The sequence below is a fragment of the Clarias gariepinus genome, chromosome 21, assembly GCF_024256425.1.
Source record: "Clarias gariepinus isolate MV-2021 ecotype Netherlands chromosome 21, CGAR_prim_01v2, whole genome shotgun sequence".
NCBI classification, from domain to species: Eukaryota; Metazoa; Chordata; class Actinopteri; order Siluriformes; family Clariidae; genus Clarias; species Clarias gariepinus.
In genome coordinates, this window is record NC_071120.1 from 22,991,325 (window position 1) to 23,016,470 (window position 25,146).

General features: G+C 38.6%; 1 protein-coding gene across 1 annotated transcript in view; it reads right to left on the reverse strand.

Annotated features, from left to right (window-relative positions):
• Nucleotides 1–260: 260 nt before the first annotated feature.
• Nucleotides 261–25,146, reverse strand: part of si:dkey-61l1.4 (collagen alpha-1(I) chain) — a 67,992-nt gene continuing 43,106 nt past the window's right edge. Inside the window, exons 16-68 of the mRNA XM_053480445.1 lie at nucleotides 24,278–24,322; nucleotides 22,908–22,961; nucleotides 22,779–22,823; nucleotides 22,577–22,630; nucleotides 21,747–21,791; nucleotides 21,595–21,648; nucleotides 21,021–21,065; nucleotides 20,815–20,868; nucleotides 20,478–20,522; nucleotides 20,343–20,396; nucleotides 20,136–20,243; nucleotides 19,516–19,569; nucleotides 19,227–19,280; nucleotides 18,860–18,904; nucleotides 18,691–18,744; nucleotides 17,404–17,448; nucleotides 17,086–17,139; nucleotides 16,950–17,003; nucleotides 16,757–16,810; nucleotides 16,538–16,591; nucleotides 15,829–15,882; nucleotides 15,378–15,422; nucleotides 15,245–15,289; nucleotides 13,964–14,071; nucleotides 13,799–13,852; nucleotides 12,697–12,750; nucleotides 12,499–12,552; nucleotides 12,232–12,339; nucleotides 12,057–12,110; nucleotides 11,863–11,970; nucleotides 11,708–11,761; nucleotides 11,148–11,201; nucleotides 11,008–11,061; nucleotides 10,147–10,200; nucleotides 9,938–10,045; nucleotides 9,806–9,859; nucleotides 9,302–9,355; nucleotides 8,910–8,963; nucleotides 8,749–8,802; nucleotides 8,601–8,654; nucleotides 8,114–8,167; nucleotides 7,628–7,681; nucleotides 4,297–4,350; nucleotides 4,159–4,212; nucleotides 4,019–4,072; nucleotides 3,794–3,811; nucleotides 3,643–3,696; nucleotides 3,481–3,543; nucleotides 3,221–3,386; nucleotides 1,825–1,931; nucleotides 1,634–1,711; nucleotides 1,348–1,530; nucleotides 261–1,258 (exon numbers count right to left, since the gene is read on the reverse strand). Of these exons, the coding sequence (XP_053336420.1) occupies nucleotides 1,103–1,258; nucleotides 1,348–1,530; nucleotides 1,634–1,711; nucleotides 1,825–1,931; nucleotides 3,221–3,386; nucleotides 3,481–3,543; nucleotides 3,643–3,696; nucleotides 3,794–3,811; nucleotides 4,019–4,072; nucleotides 4,159–4,212; nucleotides 4,297–4,350; nucleotides 7,628–7,681; nucleotides 8,114–8,167; nucleotides 8,601–8,654; nucleotides 8,749–8,802; nucleotides 8,910–8,963; nucleotides 9,302–9,355; nucleotides 9,806–9,859; nucleotides 9,938–10,045; nucleotides 10,147–10,200; nucleotides 11,008–11,061; nucleotides 11,148–11,201; nucleotides 11,708–11,761; nucleotides 11,863–11,970; nucleotides 12,057–12,110; nucleotides 12,232–12,339; nucleotides 12,499–12,552; nucleotides 12,697–12,750; nucleotides 13,799–13,852; nucleotides 13,964–14,071; nucleotides 15,245–15,289; nucleotides 15,378–15,422; nucleotides 15,829–15,882; nucleotides 16,538–16,591; nucleotides 16,757–16,810; nucleotides 16,950–17,003; nucleotides 17,086–17,139; nucleotides 17,404–17,448; nucleotides 18,691–18,744; nucleotides 18,860–18,904; nucleotides 19,227–19,280; nucleotides 19,516–19,569; nucleotides 20,136–20,243; nucleotides 20,343–20,396; nucleotides 20,478–20,522; nucleotides 20,815–20,868; nucleotides 21,021–21,065; nucleotides 21,595–21,648; nucleotides 21,747–21,791; nucleotides 22,577–22,630; nucleotides 22,779–22,823; nucleotides 22,908–22,961; nucleotides 24,278–24,322 (3,444 nt within the window). The 3' untranslated portion in view covers nucleotides 261–1,102. The remainder of the gene's footprint in view (nucleotides 1,259–1,347; nucleotides 1,531–1,633; nucleotides 1,712–1,824; nucleotides 1,932–3,220; nucleotides 3,387–3,480; nucleotides 3,544–3,642; nucleotides 3,697–3,793; nucleotides 3,812–4,018; nucleotides 4,073–4,158; nucleotides 4,213–4,296; nucleotides 4,351–7,627; nucleotides 7,682–8,113; nucleotides 8,168–8,600; nucleotides 8,655–8,748; nucleotides 8,803–8,909; nucleotides 8,964–9,301; nucleotides 9,356–9,805; nucleotides 9,860–9,937; nucleotides 10,046–10,146; nucleotides 10,201–11,007; nucleotides 11,062–11,147; nucleotides 11,202–11,707; nucleotides 11,762–11,862; nucleotides 11,971–12,056; nucleotides 12,111–12,231; nucleotides 12,340–12,498; nucleotides 12,553–12,696; nucleotides 12,751–13,798; nucleotides 13,853–13,963; nucleotides 14,072–15,244; nucleotides 15,290–15,377; nucleotides 15,423–15,828; nucleotides 15,883–16,537; nucleotides 16,592–16,756; nucleotides 16,811–16,949; nucleotides 17,004–17,085; nucleotides 17,140–17,403; nucleotides 17,449–18,690; nucleotides 18,745–18,859; nucleotides 18,905–19,226; nucleotides 19,281–19,515; nucleotides 19,570–20,135; nucleotides 20,244–20,342; nucleotides 20,397–20,477; nucleotides 20,523–20,814; nucleotides 20,869–21,020; nucleotides 21,066–21,594; nucleotides 21,649–21,746; nucleotides 21,792–22,576; nucleotides 22,631–22,778; nucleotides 22,824–22,907; nucleotides 22,962–24,277; nucleotides 24,323–25,146) is intronic.

The following is a 25,146-nucleotide window of genomic DNA, read 5'->3' on the forward strand; positions in this document are numbered from 1 at the left end:
TATCTAGTTCCCACGCCTCAGTAAGTCATGACCACAACATACTATCTTGTTCCCACAACTTAGTAAATCATGGCCACAATATATTATCTCTTTTTAACACCTTAGTAAGTACATCTAATGTACATGGACACAACATGGTTTTTCATTTTCATTTTCCCCGCCTCAATGTCACCATGTCAGACTTATATTTAAAACAATAAATAAATTTCAGGATCAGACAAAGAAAGAACCTTTTATTACATTGCATAGAATATGTAAATATCTTGTCATAATGTCATTAATTCAATGACCAGCATATAAATTAACATATCTTGAACATTATGAACCTCAAACATCTTTGTACATATCTAAAAAAAAAAAAAAGAAAGAAATGAAATGACCTGAACAAAACAAAAAGCACGAGACAGCAGCACTGAAATGAATTTTATCAGACATGATCGGACATGACATGATATAATTGCTGTGAATATGTTCACTTCTGCAATATTTAATATCCATGAACCTCGCCCTTTATTCATAATGCAATTCAACAGAATTTGTGTCATATATATTTAATTCATGTGGAGGCCGAGCGTCCATCCTACATCTGAAACTTCAGCTACGATCACAGTGCGTTTGGTCGTAAGTTCTGTCAACCTGAAATGAGAGTGCATCTCCGAGCAAACCAGGTGATTGTACGGTACAGTATCAAGAAACCTGGATGGTGACAAACTAGAACATAAATTAAAAAAAGCACTGATTTAAAACAAAGAGCATTGTAAACACCATACAACATCAAAAACAACAAGAGTTCATTTCAACAACGTGTGCAGCAAAGTATCATTGCCACTTGGCAACCTTGTAGACTAGAAGGTAAAAGAAAATGCAAGATGTCCGCCGGTTCTGATGGTTTTTTTTGTTTTGTTTTTTCGAGACAACAACATCGTCCATTATGGCTGGAGCTTGAAGAATTGCATCTCTACTCTTGTCTGCAAATGTGGCTGTGTTTAACGAGGGACCAATTAACACCAGCTCAGCAGTCAGCAGTCTGTAGAGAATGTGTGTATGTGTACTGTATGTATGTGTATGTCTCTCTCTCTCTCTCTTTCTCTTCTCGAGGGTTCTAGCTGAAACACACAGGTCCTATACTAAATCCAAAGTCTTCTGCAAGGTCACTGTGGCCGAACAACGCCAGGTCTCTGATCGGCAACAGCTCCAGGTCTTCGGTTTCAAACTGGAACACGGATGCTTGAGATCTCGCATCCGGCTCCTCCACTGGCTGCAATGCAAAGTTTATACGTAATTAATAAACAACATCCCGACACGAAGTCACGCATATTGACTGAAACATGGTGAAAGATATCGCACCGTGCAATCTTGTAACGTCCCCAAGAAACTCTGTGTCTGCGAATCGGCGAGAAATTTGATTTCTCGCTGGCTTGAACCCTGCCTGCTCGCTTGCCCACAGGAGAAAGTAATATTCTGTGTGACCTGCTTGCTGTTTAGCCGCAGGAACCTCATCTGTACCACGCTGCTTTCTTTATACTCAAACTTCAAAACAGAGAATGAAAGGAGAGGAGTCAAAAAAGAAAAAAGAAAAAAAAAGCAAGCCTATACAAGGTAATAGATCTCCTGAGCTTTGCGTGCAGCATACCTGAAAGCCTGGCTCTATCCTGCTCAGCCAAGTGAAAGAATCCTCCTGTGAGTCTTTTAGCCAGGCTTTCACTGGAACCTGCAGCACGGGGATATGTATTAGTTACAGAAATGGACGAGGCACGAAAGGTCACGGCAACCTTTTAGGATCGGAAAGTAGAGCCGAGAGAGGACAAAAAAGCTGCGTGTTACCTGTGATCGGAGTGGAGAAAGACAAGTCTGACCTCCTGAACTGAATCTGCAGTAGACTGAAAAAGCATCAGCAGGACTGCCTTGATTTGGATCGATATAATAGATTCCTGAAATAATAATAATAAAACGATTTTTTTTTTAAATTGTACAATGTTTGTTAGATGCTGCCTGCTCCTGATACCTTTACTGTCATTTTCCTGCTTGCCATTTTTGGGCCCTAATAATAATAACAATAATAACAATTATTATTATTAATATTTTATAACTATAAAAAAGTACATTTAAGTACACTTATCATAAAATTATTTATAAATGCTTTATTTATACACACATCTTCTATACCGCTTTATCCTGTATTCAGAGTCGCGGGGGCCTGGAGCCTATCCCAGGAGGCTTAGGGCACGAGGCGGGGTACACCCTGGACAGGGTGCCGATGCATCGCATGGCACGCACACTCACACTCATCTATACACTACAGGCAATTTTGAGAATGCCAATTAGTCTGCATGTTTTTGGACTGTGGGAGGAAACCTGGCTTGGAATTGAACCCAGGCCCTGGAGGTGCAAGGCGTCAGTGCTAACCACTAAAGCAGACGCTAAAAACTCCTTTTGTAAATGTTAAATAAATAAATGTCTCCTTAGTATAGAGAAAACATTCTCACATTTAAAATTCCATAGTAATAAAAGCAATGGCACAGTTCAATCAGGTTATTATTAGCCTCGGATCATGTGTTGTGTCCATCATACAAAGTGCCAGTGAGTTAACTGTTACTATGGAAACCACATATGATGTAGTAGAGAGAGTACATTAATATGCATAAAGCTGTGATTTGAATTACAGCCTGTACTTCTGTCAGAGCTCAGGTTATATAATATAATTTATACAGTGGTGATGGGATGCAGGCGCGATAGGGTTTGTTTTTAGCCTGCTGAATGTCTAGTCCAATTACTCACTGAATGGGGTATATTTTTCATACAAGGTGGCCAAAAGTATGCGGACAATTACGAACATTTACACCCTATAAACAATACCAGTCAAATGTTCAGACATCTTTTAATACAATGCCATAAAAAAGTATTTTCCCCCATTTAAAAAAAATTTTGTTGCAAATTTGTTACAATTGAATGCTTCAGATCATCAAATTAATTTCACGTTATACAGTGATAACCTGAGTAAATACAAAATCTAACTTGTAAATGATGAACTAATTTATTAAAAGAAGAAATGATTTGATGATCTGAATTTTAAGTGTGCTAGACATGCAAAAAAATAAAAACTGGAAGGAACAAATACTTTTTTTTACGGCACTATATACTCTAGTAGTTCCTGGTGTGTATGATTTGAAACCAAGCCCATCAGTTTGAAAACGCTATATGTAATGAACACGAGTTATACCGTCGGTGTAATTTGGATGACATATCATTAACTCCAAGCAGGTGGTCGCCGGATGCTCTCTAGTGCCATCAGGTGGATCTATAAAAAGCCTTAAATCTTGCTGTAAGGAGTTCAGTAGACTTCTGATCAGAGGGTAGTTGGGTCCGTCTGACTGATACATGAGGTCCTGATTTAAAAGACAGAAAATGCACCGTTAATAAAACAGAGACGCAGGAATTGTCTCTATGACACTGAAATGTGATCCTGTCTGAGTTACGTGCCTTCAGCTGAGCCATTGTGAGGTTGAGAGATAATCCTGGGGGTCCCGGAGGACCGGGTGGCCCCTGCAGAAGCATCAAAGAGTGTCAGCTCATATACAGTAAAAAATTCCCAGCAAATTTTTAGATTCGTCCATAATACAGGGAAAGAAATGTTACACTCACAGGCAACCCTGTTACTCCGGCACGTCCAGAGAGGCCAGGAAACCCTTTTAATCCCTGCAAACACAAGAGGTTTAGTGTTTCATCGGACACATGGATGACATGACAATACAATGCACTATTTCCCAATTCAAACCCTGCCTTGAAACCCGACCTTTTGTCCAAACAGGCCCTGTGGAGGATACAAGTGATACAAAATTAATATTCATTTTATGTGAATGAGTGGAGATCTGTACTTCAAGGACGCTCATTTTCTCATGTAAGGGCTTAGAAGACTTCATCACCCCACCGTTAACTGTCCTGTGATTGCCCTGTGCGAGAGCTAATACTGTACGACTTCGACTAATGATACTACAGATATTTGAATGAGGTAGCTTACAGGCATGCCCGGTAGTCCTGGCTCTCCTCTTCGCCCTGGGGGTCCGATATCACCCTAAAAACAATGCATGTTAGCCTAAATCTGTCTGCATTTCTTTTTTATCTCGATTTGTATATTTTAGACGTCATTAAGCATGACACCTGCTCTCCTTTTGGGCCGTCTTTGCCCATTTCTCCAACAATCCCTCGCTGCCCCTGTAACACACGTGATGTGATGTTCAACACACGTACGTATAATATTAATCAGGATACAGTAGTGCTGTAAAAGGATAAACATACCTTAGCTCCATCGCCCCCTGCTGGTCCATATGGTCCCATTTCGCCCTTTTCTCCCTTCATACAAACACAGTATACAGTACATAATTCATACATGATACATAAACATACATTATTATTTGTTTGACAAGGTGCACTAATGAGATATTGTGAAATTTGTCTTTAGTGTAGTTTCTTCTGTTTAGCCATACCAAAAATATACATGTCAATAATCATTATTTTACCTGGACAATTTTTTCATGACTGGCCTGTGGCAGCATCCCAAACTGCATATACTCTTTATTTATAGGCTACAATGATATAAAGTAAGAACTGATGCTATGCTTTAGATGCAATTACTATACTAATACAGGTAGTCCCAGACTTACAAACGGGTTCAGTTTCAGGAGCATGTTTGTAAGTCTGATTTGTTCTTAAGTCCGACAAAGTGTGTTTTATACTCTTTTGACACAAATATACAATGTAAAGTATATCAATCCACTTGACTAAATCTCTGCCTTCTTTCCCCAAACAAAAATCATAACCGCGCCTAAGGAAATGAAGTCCAATACCTTTTTCCATTGTATTGGACTCTGAAGTTGTTGAGGATTTTCCAAAATTAGGATTATTCACCATCAGGACAGCTTTACAGAACAGACATTTTCTATCATCGTGCTCCCGGACTGATCTATTAAAACCGGTGAGGTCGACTAATTTCTCCCGCACACAAACACAAAATATACCGGACTTAAGACATATTATACATTCATTTAGACACCGAAAATACTGGATATAATTGTAAATATTGGCATCTGGTGCACTGCAGCTACTTCCGTGATATGTTCACATCTATGAATGTTTGTAGAACTGCAGTCCGTTTGTATCTGCGGAAATTTTTAACTCGACTGTTTGCAACTCGGGGACTTCTTGTTTTATACTTGCTTTCGTTGAGTAAACATTTGCTTTTTATTGAATCAGATCATATGGCTTAGCTCACAAAAAGAGTCAACTCTTTTGTCTCTGACATCCTTTTTATTTTATTGCTAAAACTATACAACTTTTATGTGTTATTTCGACCAGTTTTTATTTTATAAAATATTTTGAAACGAACAACTGCCTAATCTTTAATATCTAAATACATAGCAGTAGACCATCTTTGTCATGCTGCCTCACACCCACAGCAATTTACAGTACTGTAAAAAAGTCATGAGCCACCCCTCATTTCTTCATATTAAATTATGTAGATTAAATAAAAGGGATGTAAACTAATGTTTTACTGTGAAAGGCTGCAAAGTGATGATACAGTTCACAAATGGGATGTTTATGTTACAGCCTCAGCAGAAACCTCATTTCCCCTCTTATTTGCTCCGACCACTCAGCATTCAGCATCACCAGTATACTAATCACTGGTCTGATCATCTGCCATTATCTGCACCTGTTTCTTACTGGTTCAGGCCATAGGATAAGATTTTTTTTTTTTTAATGATTGAGTGATTCATAGTTCCGTGTTTGGCTTAAGTGACTAAAAACAGACCTAAATAAAATATTTCTGGAAGCCTGGAGAACTATTTCTTAAGAATTTATTAAAATACAGTACATGAAAGCCTGACTCACAATATGAAAGAATGAGGGGGGCAAAAGACTTTTACACACACATACATATACAGTATATATATATATATATATAGTATGATTCTTTTTGATGAAGGACCAAATAATCTGATTATCTAATTGACTGAAAAAGAGAGAAAAAAAATCAGAATAAAAATTCCCATTACTCTCTTTTATGTGAACCAACTGAATATTAATGAACACCTGGGGTTTGTCTTATGAACATTACTTGCATGTGGGTGGAATTGGTAAGAAGTCTAAAAGTGGATTTTTACCCTAGCAATATATATATATATAATCTAGTATATATATATATATATATATATATATATATATATATATATATATATATATATGTATATATATATTTATATATATATATATATATATATATATATATATATATATATATATATATATATACCTTGGGGCAAAAAAGTATTAAGCCACCAATTGTGTAAGTTGTCCCACATAAAAGGTAGATTTTCATCATAGGTATACCTCAACTATGAGAGACAAAATAACAGCCCTTAAACAAAAAACACAGTATTAAAATGAAATTGTTATTGACCAAATACTTATTTTACTGACGAATTTACCAATTAATTCATTAAAAATCCTATAATGTGATTTTCTGGGTTTTTTTTTTTCATATTTTGTCTCTCATAGTTGAGGTATACCTATGAGGAAAATTACAGGCCTCTCTCATCTTTTTAAGTGGGAGAACTTGCACAATTGGTGGCTGACTAAAGACTTTTTTGCACCACTGTGTGTGTGTATATATATACCTCGGATTGCGAGTGTTCCGCAGGACAAGCAAAGATTTTAATAAACTTTGACTTGGAAAAGGAACAAGTCTTGGTTTACGAGTACCGAGTATCATGTATTACGCATGCGATTCTTGTTTGTGATCACAACTGAGCCAATGTTTTTTCTCTCTCTTACGCTGTCTCTTAGTGCGTGTCTCTTACTGGTATAATCAACATCCGTGCACACGTGTACTGTTTACCATAACACTGTGACCACGTGTGTGTGTGTAAAAAACATCTTTTATTTTGTGTTTGAAAGCACATGTGTACAGTCGCGTGTACTGTTTCTAATAACACACGTGTGCGCATGTATAAAGCAAAAGAAAGTCTCATTAGAGAGGTTAAAAATCCATGTTCTCCCTTAGCCTGTCGTTATGTGCACGCGTAATTTGACATGGTGCTGGTTCACACACTCTCTCACACACACACACACACACACACACACACACACACACACACACACACACACACACTCTGCTCTACACAAAAACACTGCTCGGTCGCGATTCTTTTCAAAGGTAAAGTGCAGGTTCATTCTAGAAGTAAGTGTCTCCCTTTACGTTAGCTTCACACACAGTGCCTGCACGCATAAGCGGAAACACTTAAGCGTCGGGATTTATTTTAACTTTATATTTTGTATTTATTTTTTTTAATTTTTTTTTTTTGGGCTGTGGAATGAATAATTTTAGTTTTCATTATTTCTTATGGAAAATTTAATTTGGTTTACGAGTGTTTTGGAATATGAGCCCGCTTGAAGAACAAGTTATGCTCGTAATCCAAGGTTCTACTGTATATGATATATATATATATATATATATATATATATATATATATATATATAATACATTCATATAAATTACACATTCATACAATAGTGTCTGGAAATACAGCACTGGACTCTTTAACTTCGACATGATAGTTGAGTTGTATTATACCTGTGGTCCTTGTTCACCCATTTTTCCTTTTTCTCCCTTTACACCACGTAAACCCTGCAGCAGTGAGAAGATTGAAGATGCAGAAGATAAATAAGTGATACATGCTGAGTTTTGTACGGTTTAGAAAAAACAATCTTAAAGAAAAAAAAATGAAAGAGTGAGAAGAGTTATTATGTTTTCTTATAGAACTAATATGTAGCCTTAGACCTAATGGCGCACATTCAGTCTTGTAGTCTTTAGTGGGCTGGGCCTTAGACCTGCACTTGAGGTTACCGAAGCTGTAACAATGCTTGTTGGAATGTATGTTGGATGCAACAATATTTAAAATGAATGAAGTGACAACTTTCATTAATAACTACTACAAAATTTTTACTTTTACCCCCTCGCACCTGTGATGCTTTATTCACCCCATGACTTCATAATTAAAGTGCAGATTCAGAAGAAAAACAGAAGATGTTTTCATTTAAGAAGGTTATAGTCACTTACGTATGGTCCTGGCCCTCCTGCTGGTCCAGACCAACCCACAGACCCCCGGTGTCCCTGAACAGAAAAACAATATATTGCAATAATATATCCGTGAAAATGGTCTAAACCCAGTAAATGACAGACAGCTTAGTGTTAGCACTGTCGACTTGCACCTCTAGGGTCTTGGTTCGATTCTCGCCTGAGGTCTGTGTGTGTGTCTGTGTGTGTGGAGTTTACATGTTTCCACGTGCTTGGTGCGTTTCCTGCTGGTACTCTGGTTTCCTTCCACAGTCCAAAGACATGTAGATTACTCTAATTGGCGTTCCCAAATTGCCCATTGTATGTAAGGTTGTGTGTGTGTGCCCTGTCCTGTGATGGATTGCCACCCTGTACAGGGTACAGTAGGCCCCGCCTCATGCCCTAATTGTCCTGAGATTGGCTCCGTGACCATGTACACGAGATAAAGCAATATAGATGATGAGATAACATGAGAGGTAATCCATGTCACCTTCTGTCCTCTGATTCCTCTCGGCCCCTTCTGTCCAGCCTTCCCTCTTTTTCCCTAACAAAACATCAGTATATTAGTTTAAGCGTTTTCTTATCCTTTAACATAAAGTTAATAACAGTGTGTAAAATCATCCAGATTTTTTTCTTACCGGCCTCCCAGGATTCCCAGTACCTCCAGGCTGTCCATCTCGACCATCCTTCCCCTGAATCAGACAAGAGCTTTAAGTCAGTACACAGAACTGGTTTTCATTAATCATTTGATATATTATAAGGCAATATGAAAGAGAAAGGAAAAAAAAGGTGTCCTGACCTTCTGACCTTTCTGTCCATTCCTTCCATCAACACCAGGTCTTCCCTTTGGACCCTAAAAAAAACGCGGTAAGTATTTGTGTAACAATATGGTGTAGTCCATAAGTACCGGAACATCAGTTTTTTTTTTTTTATAAAACACTGGCTGATCATTAAAGTAGCAGAGCCCCCTACTGCCAGTGCAGGGAATTGAAATAAATATAAAAACCAGACCAGGGATTAGAGCGCAGGCTCAGCCATTATACAGCACCCCTGGAGTAGACAGGGTTAAGGGCCTTGCTCAACTTGGTGGAGCTGGGGCTCGAACCGCCAACCATCCGATCAGTAACTCAGAGCCTTAACAGACAACACGTATAATAACAATAAATAGGTATTAGAGGCTGAAACACTGACCTGAGGTCCTGGAGGCCCAACAGACCCCCGAGATCCCATCTTCCCTTGAAGTCCCTGCACACAGAAGAAGCAAATTCATTACTAATACTTGGATTAGGATGTGAGATTAAGAATTAACATTTGTATATATACAGTATCACTCACTCGCTCATTGTCTATACCGCTTTATTCTGTATTCAGGGTCGCGGGAGCCTATACCAGGAGCCTTAGGGCACAAGGCGGGGTACACACACATATACATGGCATCCATCCATTGCAGGGCACACTAGGGGCAATTTGGGAACGCCAATTAGCCTAATCTGCATGTCTTTGGACTGTGGAAGGAAACCGGAGTACCTGGAGGAAACCCACCAAGCACAGGGAGAACATGCAAACTCCATGCACACAGAGACGGGAATCGAGCCTGGCCGGTAATCCAACCCGGTGCTAACCACTAAATCACTATGTTGCCTATATAGAGTATGTATATCCATATGTAATTAAAAACAATCTATCAGGATGTACCTCTAAGCCTGGAAGTCCTGGAGGCCCTTTGATACCATCAAAGCCGTCTGCCCCCTAAACCAGGAACCAGTGTTAGTTATTACTTTACAGCAATTAAAAATTATTATTATTTTTTTTTTTTATTGGAGTTACCGGCTCTCCTGGAGTTCCTGGCCTGCCTGGGTCACCTTTCGAACCTTCAATTCCTGGTAATCCTTTAGGTCCTGTCAAGCCTTCAGGGCCTCTGGGACCAGGAGCTCCCTGAAACAGGGGTGTGATCAGATGTTTCAGTATTTCCTGGGATTATATATACATATATACTGTGAGAGAGCAGATACATTAAAGCTACAGTATACACCAACCTGTGCTCCAGGTTTCCCCATCTCTCCTTTCGATCCTCGTTGTCCTGTTCCCCCCTGTAACAGATTGTTTTAGAATAGAATTCAAAGACGTTTTACAATTCGTTCACATAGTAAAACACATCAAGAGATAACAAGAAGTATCCAGCATGTTACATATATACAGTAGCACTAACAACACTATAGTTAAACACATGAAAACAATTCAAATGAGCTGATAAACAGTAGTGCTAGTACAACCTAATCTGCATGTCTTTGGACTGTGGGAGGAAACCGGAGTACCCGGAGAAAACCCACCAAGAACAGGGAGAACATGCAAACTCCATGCACACAGAGACGGGAATCGAACCCGGACCCTGGAGGTGCGAGGCCACAGTGCTAACCACTAGTAGCTCCTTTCTTGTTTGGCCTGGAACATACTACTCTGTTGCTATTTAATATTTATCGTATATTATTTTAAAGGCTGTTCAAAGGCTACATAAAACTCTGGGTAAGTTAAATAAATTTGCTTGCGTTAGATTTTTTTTTAAAGTTATTTTGAGTTATTTCCTGAATTTCTAGTTCTACTGCAATCACAGACACACACTCGCTTAGAATTAAAAAACAAGATCTAGAGTTCTCCGCTCTATCAGCTGCTGACTGTTGGGGTGAACCTTTAAAAGATCCAATAACAACAAGTGTCTCTTGTTACTCTAGGAACCATTGACTAGCCAGGGACCCCATTAAGATTCCTTTAAGCTCACACCATATACAGTATAGCATTAAAACATGCTGAAGTGTTTCTTTCTTTGCTCCATATGCATGAACAAACCCTAAGCAAAACTAGATCTATTTTAAATATTGCACATAACACATAGTGGTTACCTGCTTTCCAGGTTCTCCCTGAGTTCCCGTCACCCCAATAACACCAGCATCACCCTTTAAGACAGGAAGGAATACGCAGGACAATGAAAAATAAAAGTTGAATGATTATTTCAAAAACAGATCAATCAGTAATTAGATACCTTTGTCCCTGGAGGTCCATCTTGACCTGGTGACCCTCTGAAACCTGTCAGACCCTGTGATTAAACACCCCAAATAAATTACTTTCATAAATATAATAAATAATAAATATAATGTGTACAGGACAAAACAAATTATATGATGGGATTGCTATCCACAATAATGAAATATTAGATATTTTAAAAAATAAGCAAGGAAAACACTAATCATTTTATGTTGTCTTTAAAATATTCTGAAAACCTGAAGCCTGAAGAAGTGAAAACACATGGTCTCGACTCAGTAACGTTATGTGGCAAAAAATGAAGTCAGCTGACGACCTGAATGTACTGAATGAGCAGGTTATCACATCTATGGAGTTTCCTTCCATGATGGCAGAGGTACACTATATTCCACGAATGAAAGAGTGGCTCTGGGAGTATGAGGAATCATTTTCACACATGTTCTGTATGCTGTAATCAAAGTCTAAAAAGTCAAAGTATGACTTTTTGGCCTTGCAGTGTATATAGTACATGTATGTATAAGTATATCTGTTGTTTTAAACCCCCCCACTGCGTCAGTATACCTCTAATCCCAACAGCCCCGCTGGTCCAGTTTTCCCCATCAGCCCACTCTGACCCTGGAAAGCACATGATCACAAAGGATGTTCAAATCAAAATATGAAAAATAAACCAACAAATAAATACATATTTGTTTAACAAGACTAAGGTGAGCACTCACAAGAAAACCGATGTAGCCCTTTTCACCCTTTCGCCCTCTTTCTCCTTGGACCCCAAAGAATCCTGGAGGCCCGGCGTCCCCTTGGACCCCCCGCAGCCCATGGTCACCCTAAAAATCATTAAAAAAAACAACTTTATACGTTCTTTAATCTGTAGATTCTTTAAAATTTGGTAGTAATCATACACGCTATATACCTTTTGCCCTTTTGGGCCTGGATTTCCAATGCTGCCCATCGGTCCTGCAGCACCCTATAATAATAATAATAATAATAATAATAATAATAAACACGTATGATGATTTGTCTTATACAGTAAAAATTGCCTATTAATATAATTATGCAGAAACAGTAATAAATGGAGGAAATTGGACCTCTCTGCCACTTGGACCTCTCTCTCCTTGCATCCCTTGGGAGCCTTGTTGCCCCTCCTCTCCAGGAACTCCAAGTGGTCCAGGCTTCCCAACAGGCCCCGGTGCACCCTATGAAAAAAAAAAAAACAGTGTAAAAAAAAAAAACAACACTCATAAAAATGGTCATAAAGTAAAATGTCATATACAGTAAGTATTATTACAATGTGTAACTGAGATATGAAACTGTAAAAGCACATGTATTCGTGCTGTCCCATCAGGCTCACTCACATGTTCCCCCTTTCTCCCTGATGTCCCTTCTAACCCCCGAGGACCGGGAAATCCCTGCAGAGACACAAACACACATGTTATTAGAGATTACCATCTACTTGTAATAATATAATATTGTACGGTAATATTGGATGAAAGATAAACATATTTAATCACATAATACTGATAATCTGTTGAAAAAGAAGGAAGTGAACTAACCTGATGTCCAGGCAGGCCAGTAGGTCCAGGATCACCTGAAGCTCCCGGAGTTCCCTGTAAAAAAAACAGAATTTTGTCTACTTACATGCAGCATCACATTTAACATCAATTGATACTGTAACCAGCATGGATTGTAAAGTTTTTGGTGTATTATAGTTGGCAAATTGGGATATACTGTACAACAGAGTCTGTAAAACCCAACTACCCACATCCCACAGCCCATTTTATATATTCCAGCTATGACTCTGCTTTCATCTCAAACAACTGAAAAATGTGGGGCGTTCAATCTAAACCAGGACTTTTGATAAACTTTCTCATGAATGAAGGTGTAAAACCTTCAAGAGATGAGATTCTTGAATGGTGCAAACATTTTGAAGATGGACGTATTTCTGTGAGACGGCACGATGGCTTAGTGGGAAGCACTCTCGCTGTGCACCCCTAGGGTCCGGGTTTGATTCCCACCTCTGTGTGCATGCAGTTTGCATGTTCTCCCCGTGCTTGGTGGGTTTCCTTAGGGTACTCTGCGTTTCTTCAATAGTCCAAAGACATGCATGCATGCATGAATGATTGTGTTTATGAGTATTGTATGGATTGGCACCCCGTCCAAGGTGTACCCTTCCGCATGGGATATGCTCCAGGCCCCCTGTATGCCCTGTATACCGGATAAACAGGATAGACAAGTGAGTAAGTGAGTATTTCCATGAAAGATGTTCCTGGCCTAGGTGACCCGGAAACCAGTGAAGACTCAGTGAGTAGAACTTCTGATCCAACTTGAAAATCCAACTTCAATAGAGACAACATCTCCTCAATGAGACATTTGGTCCTTTATGAATGCCACTTGCACTATACAGAGACTTGCTTGGAAGTTATTGCCACAGTCGTGATCTCACCCTACACCAATACCACATGTTTGGGCTATTAAAGGAGTTCCTGGGGGGCCAGCATTTTATATCTAAAGCAGGAAGTTCGATCATAGCTCCGGCGTACTGGGAAGATTTTCTACCTTGATGGTATCCAAGTTTTGACTTGAACACCCTTGCCACATACCCACTAACCAAATCATTCTCACTTCAAACACAGAAATAAAGCCTTTTTCTTTTACCCGTTGTCCTTTTTCTCCTGACAGTCCGGCTCTTCCAGCAGCTCCCGGAGCTCCCTGACAGTCGGGAAAAGTATAATAATAAGTAAACAGTGTCACTAAAATGTAAACTGCAGTTCATATTAGGTTGCAGTAGTATAATGAGTAGCATGAGGAGTACCCACTCACTGGCAATCCAACAGGCCCTATTTTTCCACTTGGTCCTTGAGGTCCCATACTTCCAGTAGGACCAGGCTTCCCTGGTGCGCCCACAGAACCTGGGGGGCCTGCTGAACCCTGAAAATGTGCACGAGTGTCAGGAAACCTGGAGCATTACTCGACTAGTGACACTTTGTGGACATCGGGTTTACTGCTTGCTATAGTATGTTCAGGTACTAGTGTGTGTTATTTGTTATTGTGTATAATTTTTTCAGGAAAAACTAAGTTTACAGTAGACTCAAAAACATTATGCATGGTTATACATTATGTATTTAGGAATAAGTTTATAATATAATGCAATGTAAAATATAAGCTATAATTAGCGAATACAACACTTTAGTGGGGCGTGATGTTAAAGGAAATTAATTAACAACCAATTGGTGTGTGGAAGCCTAATGCAAAGTTTCCATCTTCCATCAAACCCTGGGATTCCCACGAGTGGTGATAATAGAGCATAACAGCACTGAGACGATTAATTATACAGTATGTAGTTAAAACTGTGATGCGAAGTGATAATAGAGCATAACAGCACTGGGACGTTGAACTATAAGTAGTTAAAGCTGTGATGCGAAGTGATAATAGAGCATAACAGCACTGGGACGTTGAACTATATAGGTGAAAGTAGTCTGTACGGTCCGCAGTACTGAAAAGAGGAGAGAACTGCTGCGTGCCAAAACCCATATTTAAAATTAACCACGCAAGCACTTTCAGTAAAAAAAGCATATCTGATAATGTTGTCATCTTCAACAACACTTCGTCTTCTTAGTAATTGCTTCTAAGTCATTTCGAATTGCCTCTGACCAATCCGTGTTGTTTTAATTAGCATCTAACACAAGGCTGCATCCCAAATCCCCCTCTAACACCTAAGGGATTAAGGGCACTATTTGGTACGTGGAACAAGGGCTTATACACCCTACATAGTGCACCAGCTTTCCATTTAACACTATTTGGGATTCAACCTTGGAACCAAGGACGGTCAGGACAGTCCACCACCTCCATGGTTTATTCTCCTCACTTTTCGGCTACATAAGAATTTAAAACTACCCTTTAATTACGCCAACTCTTGCATGCCGGCATACCTGGTTAAATAAACAAATCATAATCTGTTGATACACTCGAGGTTGTGGTGCTGTACTCAATATCGAGCATCTAGTGTAATAGTGCTTAATTCAATCAACAGCTTCTGAGAAGTCAGAATCGAGAACTGAGCACCACTGTGTAAAGAAGGTAATAATAATAGGAGATACGTACCAGTGGTCCTTCTATACCAGTTGGTCCTATCTCACCTTGGCGGCCCTACACAGTATAACGCAATAGTTAGCGACACATTCTTGTTCTTAAGATCCTAACTCTTTATTTCTTAAGCACAAGGTGAACACTACACCTGAGGTCCAGGTGGGCCCCTCTCTCCAGGTATACCAGGAGGACCCTAAGAAATAATATATATATTTAAATGGTATAAACTTCAAAGTTCTATAGGAAAGGTAAGCAATTTATAATGTTTGAAAGCCTGACTGCACTTGATACCATCACACAGTTTTAAAGATCATAACATCTATAGAACTACCAATGTCGCCGGTGGTTTTCTTCAACTATTTTTTTTTCCGGCTCAGAAATTAGCTCCGCCCCCAGAGGAAAAATCTACTCTTTCCATCTACGCTTCCTTCTATGAAGCAACTCATGACCAACACCAAGGGAAAAAAAGGTGTTTTTATTCTGGAAAAGTAATTGTAATGATTGTAACTTCAGATTTAGTTCATTTAAAGAGTTCCTGACATGACTAACTCGTCCTTTAAGAGTTAAACAGTGGAATAAAAAGCAGTAGATCAGCTTACAGGTGGTCCTCTCTGTCCAGGTTTCCCAACGGTTCCTCTTACACCAGGCTCACCCTAAAAACATTTATCCAAATAACCGTGAGAACTTTTGCAGCAATATATTACATCATTAATATAATACAGGAGATGGTACACACGACCCGCACCCCCCACAACCCAGGGTGCTCAAGTCTTTGGTAGACTCTTGCCCTACATTTGGCTTCCTCTCTTTTCCCCCACATGGCTTGTCGCAAACTGCAAATGGGACTTCTTATGGCTTTCTTTCAACAATAGCTTTCTTCTCCTCCATCAAGGCCAGATTTGTGGAGTGCACGATCTGTGGACAGATTCTTCCACCTGAGCTGTGGATCTCTGGAGCTCCTCCATAGTTAAAGTACCATGAGTCTCTTGGTTGCTTCTCTGATTAATGCTCTCCTTAGGTGGACGGCCATGTTTTGGTAGGTTTTGCAGCCATGCTCTTTACATTTTCAGATGATAGATTGAACAGTGCTCTCACAGTTTGGGATATTTTCATATTTATAACCTAACCCTTCATTTTTCGTGCCACTGTGTCTTGGTCTATCACATAAAATCCCAATCAAATACATTTAAATCTTTGGTTGTACCATGACAAAATGTGGAAAAGTTCAAGTGGTATCAATACTTTTGCACGGCAATGTAATTGATAGATGATATTTAATTTAAACAGCAAAAAAAGCCCTTTTCTTACCCGTTCTCCCATATGGCCCGGCCTCCCATGTAGGCCTCTTTCTCCTGCATAGCCCTACAGGAACATCATAAGTGACATTTTATTCCAGACCTCCAACATGTTAATACACCACATAATCCATCCTTTATTTCAAGTTTACAGCTACAGTGTGCATTGTTAAAGGACATTTCTAGACATAATACAACAATTTAAAGAGCGTATGGGAGACGTTTCACTTACATACATTCCCACAGGCCCCTGGGAACCATCAGCTCCTGGCTGTCCTGAGAAACCCTGATGATTAGGGATTAATACAAGACAAGAAATTCTGTCAAATGTAGAGTTATATGTATATATTTCTACTATACATATTCTATTACTGTATATCTTACACCATAAAAAAAAAAAAAACAATGCTGCAAGAGAAACTGACCCTCTCTCCTCGGGCTCCGGGGCTGCCATCCTGACCAGGACGTCCAGGTGAGCCCTGGATAAAAACCAGGTGTTACACCAGACCCACCAGATTAATCCTACTTAATTTAATCAAATGAAATTAGTTGAAACTTTACCGGTGAACCAGGGGGTCCATTTTTCCCAGGTTCTCCTGCTACTCCATGGAAACCCTAGATGTGACACAAATTTTCCCCTGTTATACATATTCATATTTGACCATATAGATGTCACATGTTCAGTAAATCTACGCAATTTAATCTATCTCAGAAGCTAAATCTAACATTAAACGCTCATATGACCTTCAGATTGACCTGCAGTTCCATCATCATTCAACACGTTCCTGGGATTTTATGGCAGTTTAAGAAGTTAAAAGTCATGCATGAGTGTTTTGTTTAAATCTGCTGCAGTTGAACATTAATAATGACGGTACTCACGATAGACCCTTTATCTCCTGGGCTTCCAACTGAACCAGGAACACCCTGGAAGTGAAAGAGATAAAAATATTATGCATCATTTTTTTGGATTTCATTGTTATATACAGTAACAGCATAAGAGATAAGAATTCCTTTGAATGACATTTTGTTAAAAACATAATTCAATATACAAGACTGCGAACGACTTGAGCCACGCCTCATTTCTTCCAACATGTCAGCCTTTTCTGGCTCTTAAGTCATAAGTCATGAACCAGTGAGAAACAGGTGCTGATGATGACGGAAACAAGGAGCACAGTATCGTAGTTTTATATTTATTTGACTATGAACTATGGCATTTTCCCAAAATATATTTTTTATTCAGTGGATGTTCTGTTTTATTGAGTAAGTATTAAAATTTTGCAGCATACTTAAGTTTAAAGCTTTTATCCATATTTATGCAGTTTAGAGTATTTAAGCTGATTAACATGACCATTATTAATAAATTAATAGCTTTATATTATTGTTTATAAAAAGGTTCATAATTTTTATATTATTCATTTTTACATATTTCTACTTTATAGTTTATTTTATTTTATTGTAACGTAATTACTGTATATTATAGATTTTATATTTTACATTATTTTCTATTGGCATTTGCCTCTTTTTTTTTCTTGAAATTTTGAATGTATTTAATATAGGCTTTAATTCTGAGTTTTTCAGTTATTAGAACCCAAACCAACGATTGTGGCATACATTGGGTAGAAGAATGTAACAGTACAAGGGAAAATTTATATCTGGTTCAAATTAAAGGTTGCCGCATTTTTGTTCCTAACACTAATATTGAAACGTTCCAGTTTAACCAATAAGGATAGCGATCTCATAGTTAACTTATTTCATCGCTATTAAACTTAAAAGTGTTTTTTTTTATTATTATAGCAGTTTATAGTAAATAATAAACTATTTTCTCATGAGGTCTGAATATTGCCACAGAATTTCTATGCATTATTCTACGTTCTACATTTCTTTGGTCCAACCTTACATGATCTTTTACCAAAAGTGGACAACAATGACCTTGTTGTTGTCATTTATTAAGAAATCATATCATTCAGTTGAGTGTACCATAATATTTCTACTTTCTACTGATCATTTTCATCTACACCTTCCGAGGGCTCGTTCGGAATGTTCATCTCTACATCCTTCAATCACACGTCTTTCGGAGATGTGATTGCACAAACAGATGATATAAAAAATAATAATAACATAAAAGCGACTGTAATGTGTTAAGTTGATAAGTTATAAAATGGGAACCTGTGTACCAGGCTTTCCATCTGCTCCCTCAGTCCCTGGTGGGCCTTTGAGACCCTGCCAACAGAGAATACACACACACACAACCTGCATAACAGCAAACACTCCAAGTATATACTGTATATACACACACACATACTGATCCATTATAGAAATCTGTTTCTGGACCTACCGGAAGTCCAGACCCACCAGGTGGCCCATGTTGACCTGCTCGTCCCTGTAGAGACAACAGCTTTTTTTAAAAATAAAATGCTTTTTATTTATTTCTTGATTGAATTGAAAGTCTACATCGTACAGCTATGTGTTTTAAAAAAATATTTTTTCTATATCCCATATTTTATATTCTGTTCTTCTAATCTGCAGTTTTTAAAAAGAAGGTCTCTATATTTTATTCTTTATTTCCATTCCATAATGTATTTCTATTTCTGTTGATAATTTAGATTTAAGAGATCACGAGCGGTTCTATAAGCATTTCACTTACTGTTTATGACTGTGTATGTGACAAATAAAATTTGAATTTGAATCCGAGTGTGTCTTACCCGTTGTCCTTTGGCTCCTGTATTTCCACTGTGTCCAGATTCTCCCCTACTCCCCTGTGTAAACATTTGAGCGCATAACCACAGACAAGAAAAGATGTGACACCATAATGTACAGACCAGCGATGAAGATCAGAGGGAAATCACAAATGGATCCCGTTAACATTTGTAGTTTTATAAGAGAATCACTCAGTGAGCAAACGTGGAATCGATGTTTAATGCTAAGCTCTATTCCAGAGATGTCTCTTACTGCGCCACCTGAAAGTCATAAAGTGCTATAAACTGCTCTGACCTTTGGGCCTTCTTTTCCAATCATTCCCTGGACACCCACTTCACCATCTTCACCCTGGCAAATAAACGACACGAGGCAATGAAAAAACGAGGGAATGAGAAAAAAAAAAAAACAGCTTTATGAAGATCTTGAAGTGAAAAATCATTCTTTATGACTAAATTCTACTCAATGCTTCATTAAAGCCTTAATTAGGAAACAGTGAAGGGGGCCAAAAGCACTGCAGTGCAGGTACGTACTGTATTAGTGCTGCTTTTAGGGAATACAGGGAATCCAAACAAGACAGTTGTCTCTGGGGTTGTTTAAAGAAATGCTTACAAGCATGAAAATAACAAAAAGTTAGGATAACTGGTGTTAGGCTTAGGATGTAGGAATAGCGTTAGTGTGTGTCTGTGTGTGTTAGTGTGTGCATGTGGTTTGTGATGGATTGGAACTTCGTCGAAGGTCTATCCCGGTATTTGGGATAGGATCCAGGCCCCCTGTGTACAGGACAAAGCGGTATATTCCATCCCTTCCTGCAAACGGTGTTATAAATCCGAAACCACGGCTGATCCTCCCTTCAAACAAAGTACAATCTGTGGTTTTTCTTTTAACAGGCTTACTTAAGATTACCAGAACTGTACCTGGATTCCTGGAGACCCTCGTTGACCTTTAACCCCAGGTAAGCCAATAAGGCCAGTCTGGCCTCTCTCTCCCTGAGGACCCATAATGCCTGGCGCTCCAGGTGCACCCTGATTCCAACAAAAGATATAAGATCAAACTAAATACTGTGATTCAGTGATCACTGCAAAGGTCGTAACACTTAAGTCTATTAATTAGAGGATAATTACTCTTTCTCCTTTTGGTCCAGGATCACCTCTCTCTCCATTCGGACCCCTGCTGCCCTAGATAATAATAAATCAGCAAATCAGCAAAAGGGAAAATTCCCATAATACTGTTTGATCAGTCAGAAATGTCTTACTTACTGTGTTGCCTAGAAAGCCTTTCGGACCCGGATCTCCAATTGTGCCCTGTTGAAGAAGAAAACTGAGTAGTGAAAACTGAGTAGACCCGGTACATCCGCCGGGTCAATAGTGTCAGATATGTTTTCTGCAGAAGAAATCCATAATTGAAAAAAGATTATGCAATCTGATTATCAACAGCTCTGCTTTCACGTGCTGGTTCCTAAATATTGACACAATGATTGTCTTTCACATAATTAATGGTTTCAAATGAAATACAACATGGTTTATAGGGAAATACACTACAGTATATGGACAAAGGTATTTAGAGAAACTTAGATAGGGAAAATAAACCATTTACCATTGGCCCTTCAAGTCCATGTAGCCCTCTGTTTCCCACTGGACCTTCTTGTCCCTGAATAGAATAAACAGATCACAGATGCAAAACTTAACATGTGCTGTACATTTAAATTATAATCAGCACATTTTAATTAGACATTCCAGACAATAATTCTTTTCAGTTTATTAATTGAGATTTGGGACAATAGAAAGGGTATCAAAACTTACAATGTCACCTTTAAGCCCGCGGGGTCCATCATTCCCTGGTGATCCCTGGTATGTAGGAAATACAAGTGACAAAAACTAAGCTTCTTGGCAAACTCCTTAAGAATCATTTTATAGTCATATACCATGTATCATGTGTGTCTTAGAGCATATATAGTGTACAAAACCCTTTTATAAAGAAGAATCCATTCATATACTGTAGGAACCTCTATAATCCAACTAGGGACCTTGAAGGCCAATGATGGTTACAATTGTATTTATTTCCATTTTTACAACCATTTTTGGTAGAACATCCGGTCAACATTAACATGCACGCTCACTCACTACAGGCAAGTTGGGAAGGCCAATGAGCCTAATCTGCATGTATTTGAACTGTGGGAGGAAACCAAAGTACCCTGAGGAAACCCACCAAGCACGGGATGGAATGATGTCTCATCTCATTCACTTTGCTTATTGCCACCTTTGTTAATACTGAGGCACAGAGGACACACCTCATTTACTGAGACTCACAGGTACAGAGGACACTTTTAATAAGACTGACAGGTACAAAAGCCACACCTTCTTTATTGATGTTTACCTGTGGACCTGGAAGACCAGGGAGGCCTCTAATTCCTTCAGTACCAACAGGACCCTGTAGAAACCAGACAGACAGAGAGACAGTCAGCCACCCAGACAGAAAGATAAATTTCGGCTAGAAATGACATCAATGGAAGTGAAAACAGTAAATACCTGAGGGCCTTTTCGACCCACTGGGCCTGCAGGTCCGAAATCTCCCTAAAAGAACCACAGAGTATGTAAATAGTAATAATGTGAAAATTATACAGTGCATCCGGGAAGTATTCACAGCGCAGCACTTTTTCCATATTTTGTTATGTCACAGCCTTATTCTAAAATTATTCATTTTTTTTTCCTCAAAATTTAGTTACAGAAAAATTTCTGCTTTTAGATGGCCGGCCAGCTCTAGGAAGAGTCCTTGTGATTTTGAACTTCTTCCACTTACGGATGATGGAGGCCACTGTGCTCATTGGGACCTTCAAAGCAGCAGAAATTTTTCTGTAACCCTCCCCAGATTTGTGCCTCGAGACAATCCTGTCTCGGAGGTCTACAGACAGTTTCTTTGACTTCATGCTTGTTTTGTGCTCTGACATGAACTGTGGGACCTTATATAGACAGGTGTGTGCTTTTCCAAATCATGTCCAATCAACTGAATTTACTACAAATGGACTCCATTTAAGCTGCAGAAATATCTCAAGGATGGTCAGGGAAAACAGGATACGCCTGAGCTCAATTTTGAGCTTCATGGCAAACGCTGTGAATACTTACGTACATGTGCTTTCTCAATTTTTTTATTTTTAATAAATAAGCAAAAATCTCAAGTAAACTTTTTCATGTTGTCATTATGGGGTGTTGGGTGTAGAAGTCTGAGAAAAAAATTAATTGAATCCATTTTAGAAAAAGCCTGTGACATAACAAAATGTGTAAAAAGCTGTGAATACTTTCCGGATGCACCGTAACTTATATTTTATTTTTAACTCAAATAAATCACTTTAAATACTTACATCAGAGCCATTAACTCCCTGCGCCCCAACCATGCCTGTAGCCCCCGGTGCTCCCTGTGACCCACACACATAGGAGTACATGCACACACACACACACACACACACACACACATCCGCAGGACCAATGATCAACTGGAATATTGTACTGTATTTTAAAAAGCAAGTGCACAGTTGAGATTTTAATTATATATATATATCTCACCACTGCGCCTGGAGGTCCATGTTTCCCATCATGTCCAGGATCCCCCTGTGAAAGAAAACACATTATTGCTCATCATCAAATTGTTAATAAGAGAGAATATTCTTACATTATATAAAATGTATAGCACACCTCTGGCCCAGGCAGTCCAGGAAGCCCCTCAACTCCTCTGATACCCATAGGACCCTAAAGAAAGAAAGCAGAAACACAGACACACCATATTGCCAAAGGTATATGAACATCTGACCATCACACCCACTGAACTGTTGGCATAAACTTTGACGCACATTTGAAGTGTCTTGAACGTCTCTGCATGTTGTTTGTGTTGATGTGGGGATTGATGTTGGGTGCTCACCACAGCCATGCCCCAAAACCTATTAGAAAACCTTCCCAGATGACTGGAGGCCATTATAAGAGGAGAAGTGGACTAAATCAGGAGTGGGTTGTTGAGGGTGTTCAGGACGGATGGATGGATTAATGGATGGAGAGACAAGAGGAACAACTGATGGATAAAAAAAAATAGTAAATTAATTTATAGTTGCTTGGCTGGATGGCTGGTTAGATGGATAGTAGATGGAGGTCTGTGTTGATGAATGTATGTATGGATGGATGGATGAAAAGATAAAGGGATGGAAGAATGAATGGATGGAAGGTTGAATAAAAAGGATGCATGGATGCATAAATAAAATGGATGGATATGGAAGAGGATATGGATAATGGGCTGTAGGAATGAATGGATGAATAGATAGATGAATAGATGGATGAATGGATGGATGGATGAATAAAATAATAAAACATGAATTGATGGTTGCATAGCTGGATAGTAAATTATGATCTGGACTGATGACTGGATAGAAATACAGATTAATGGATGGAAGGATAACTGGACGAATGGTTAATTGGACAGGAGGATGAATAAATAAAAATGCATGGTGGAAGACGATGAAAGCTGAATGAATGTAGTGAATGGATGAAGAGATGTATACAGAGACAGATGGACAAATGAACAGATACAGATGCAGGATGGATGGAGAGAGAGAGGGAAAAACAACTTATGAATGAACTGATAGTAAATGGTTGCATGGATGGATGGCTGGTTAGATGGATTGTTGATGGAGGTCTGGGTTAATGAATGGATGGATAGCATATATGGATGAATGGAAGGATAAATGGATGAATGGTTGAATGGGTAGAGTTATGCATGGATGAAGAAATAAAATGGATGGATAGCTAGAAGAAGATATGGAAGGTTAAATGGATGCACACATGGACAATTGGGTGGATGGATGAACAGCTTTTTAGAGGGACAGATCTTGGGACAAATGGACAGATGTATGTATGTATGTAGGCAGAGAGTAGATCCTAGCAATGGAGGGATTTTTTAATAAACCCATTAGGTTTAAGTATTTTGTTGTAAGTAGGTAATATTTTCTATTTGACAAACTGTCTCTATTTCCTGATGACATATAACATCAATTAACAACAATCTTAGATTTACTTACCATAGGACCAACAGGGCCTGTCAACCCAACTTCTCCTTTAGATCCCTAAGATAGAACATGAGTCACAAACACAAAGCCATGGTAAGTCATGTAGGTATAATGTTATATATTTATAAAAGTATCAAGGATGTTCCCTTGAAAAGTTAATAGCTGTGAGGTCTGTAAGGATCCATACTATGATTCATAATCTTTATTTATAAAGAATGTGCAAAGCTGCTACTCTTCTAGTCCACAAGGTGGCAGTAGATGCTGATTTTTACCTAGAGTACCGACTGATCACCGCTGTTAAAACTCAAGAACGCCGTATACTGGGTGGTAGTTTACATAGGAAGATATCAATAAATCAAATCAAGCATCTTTATCAAGGATGGCAAAAAAACAAAAGTCATCAAAGCGTCCTAATAATCATACAACATGTTTGAAGAAATTTACTTGGAGGTGCAAGGCAACAATGGTAACCACTAAGTAGGGCTGCAACTAACGATAAATTTAATAATCGATTAATCTGTCGATTTTTTTCCTTCTTCGATTAATCGATTAATTGGATACAAAAAAAAACTAGAAAAGCATTAATTTTTAACCCTTTATTCAAAAACAGAACTAAAATCTTTAGAAGGTGCACAAACATGTTGCTCCTTGAGCTGTTATAATAATAATAAAATAAAATAAAAATGGACTAACATAAAAAAAAACATACACATGTATGCTTTACATCTGCCAAATATATACAGTGGAACCTTGGATTACGAGCATAATTCGATAAGGAAGCAGACTCGTATTCCAAAACACTCGAAAATCAAATTACACTTTTAAAAACACACTAACGTAAAAAAAAAAAAATTACCACTTTAATCGTGACAGAGTGGAGT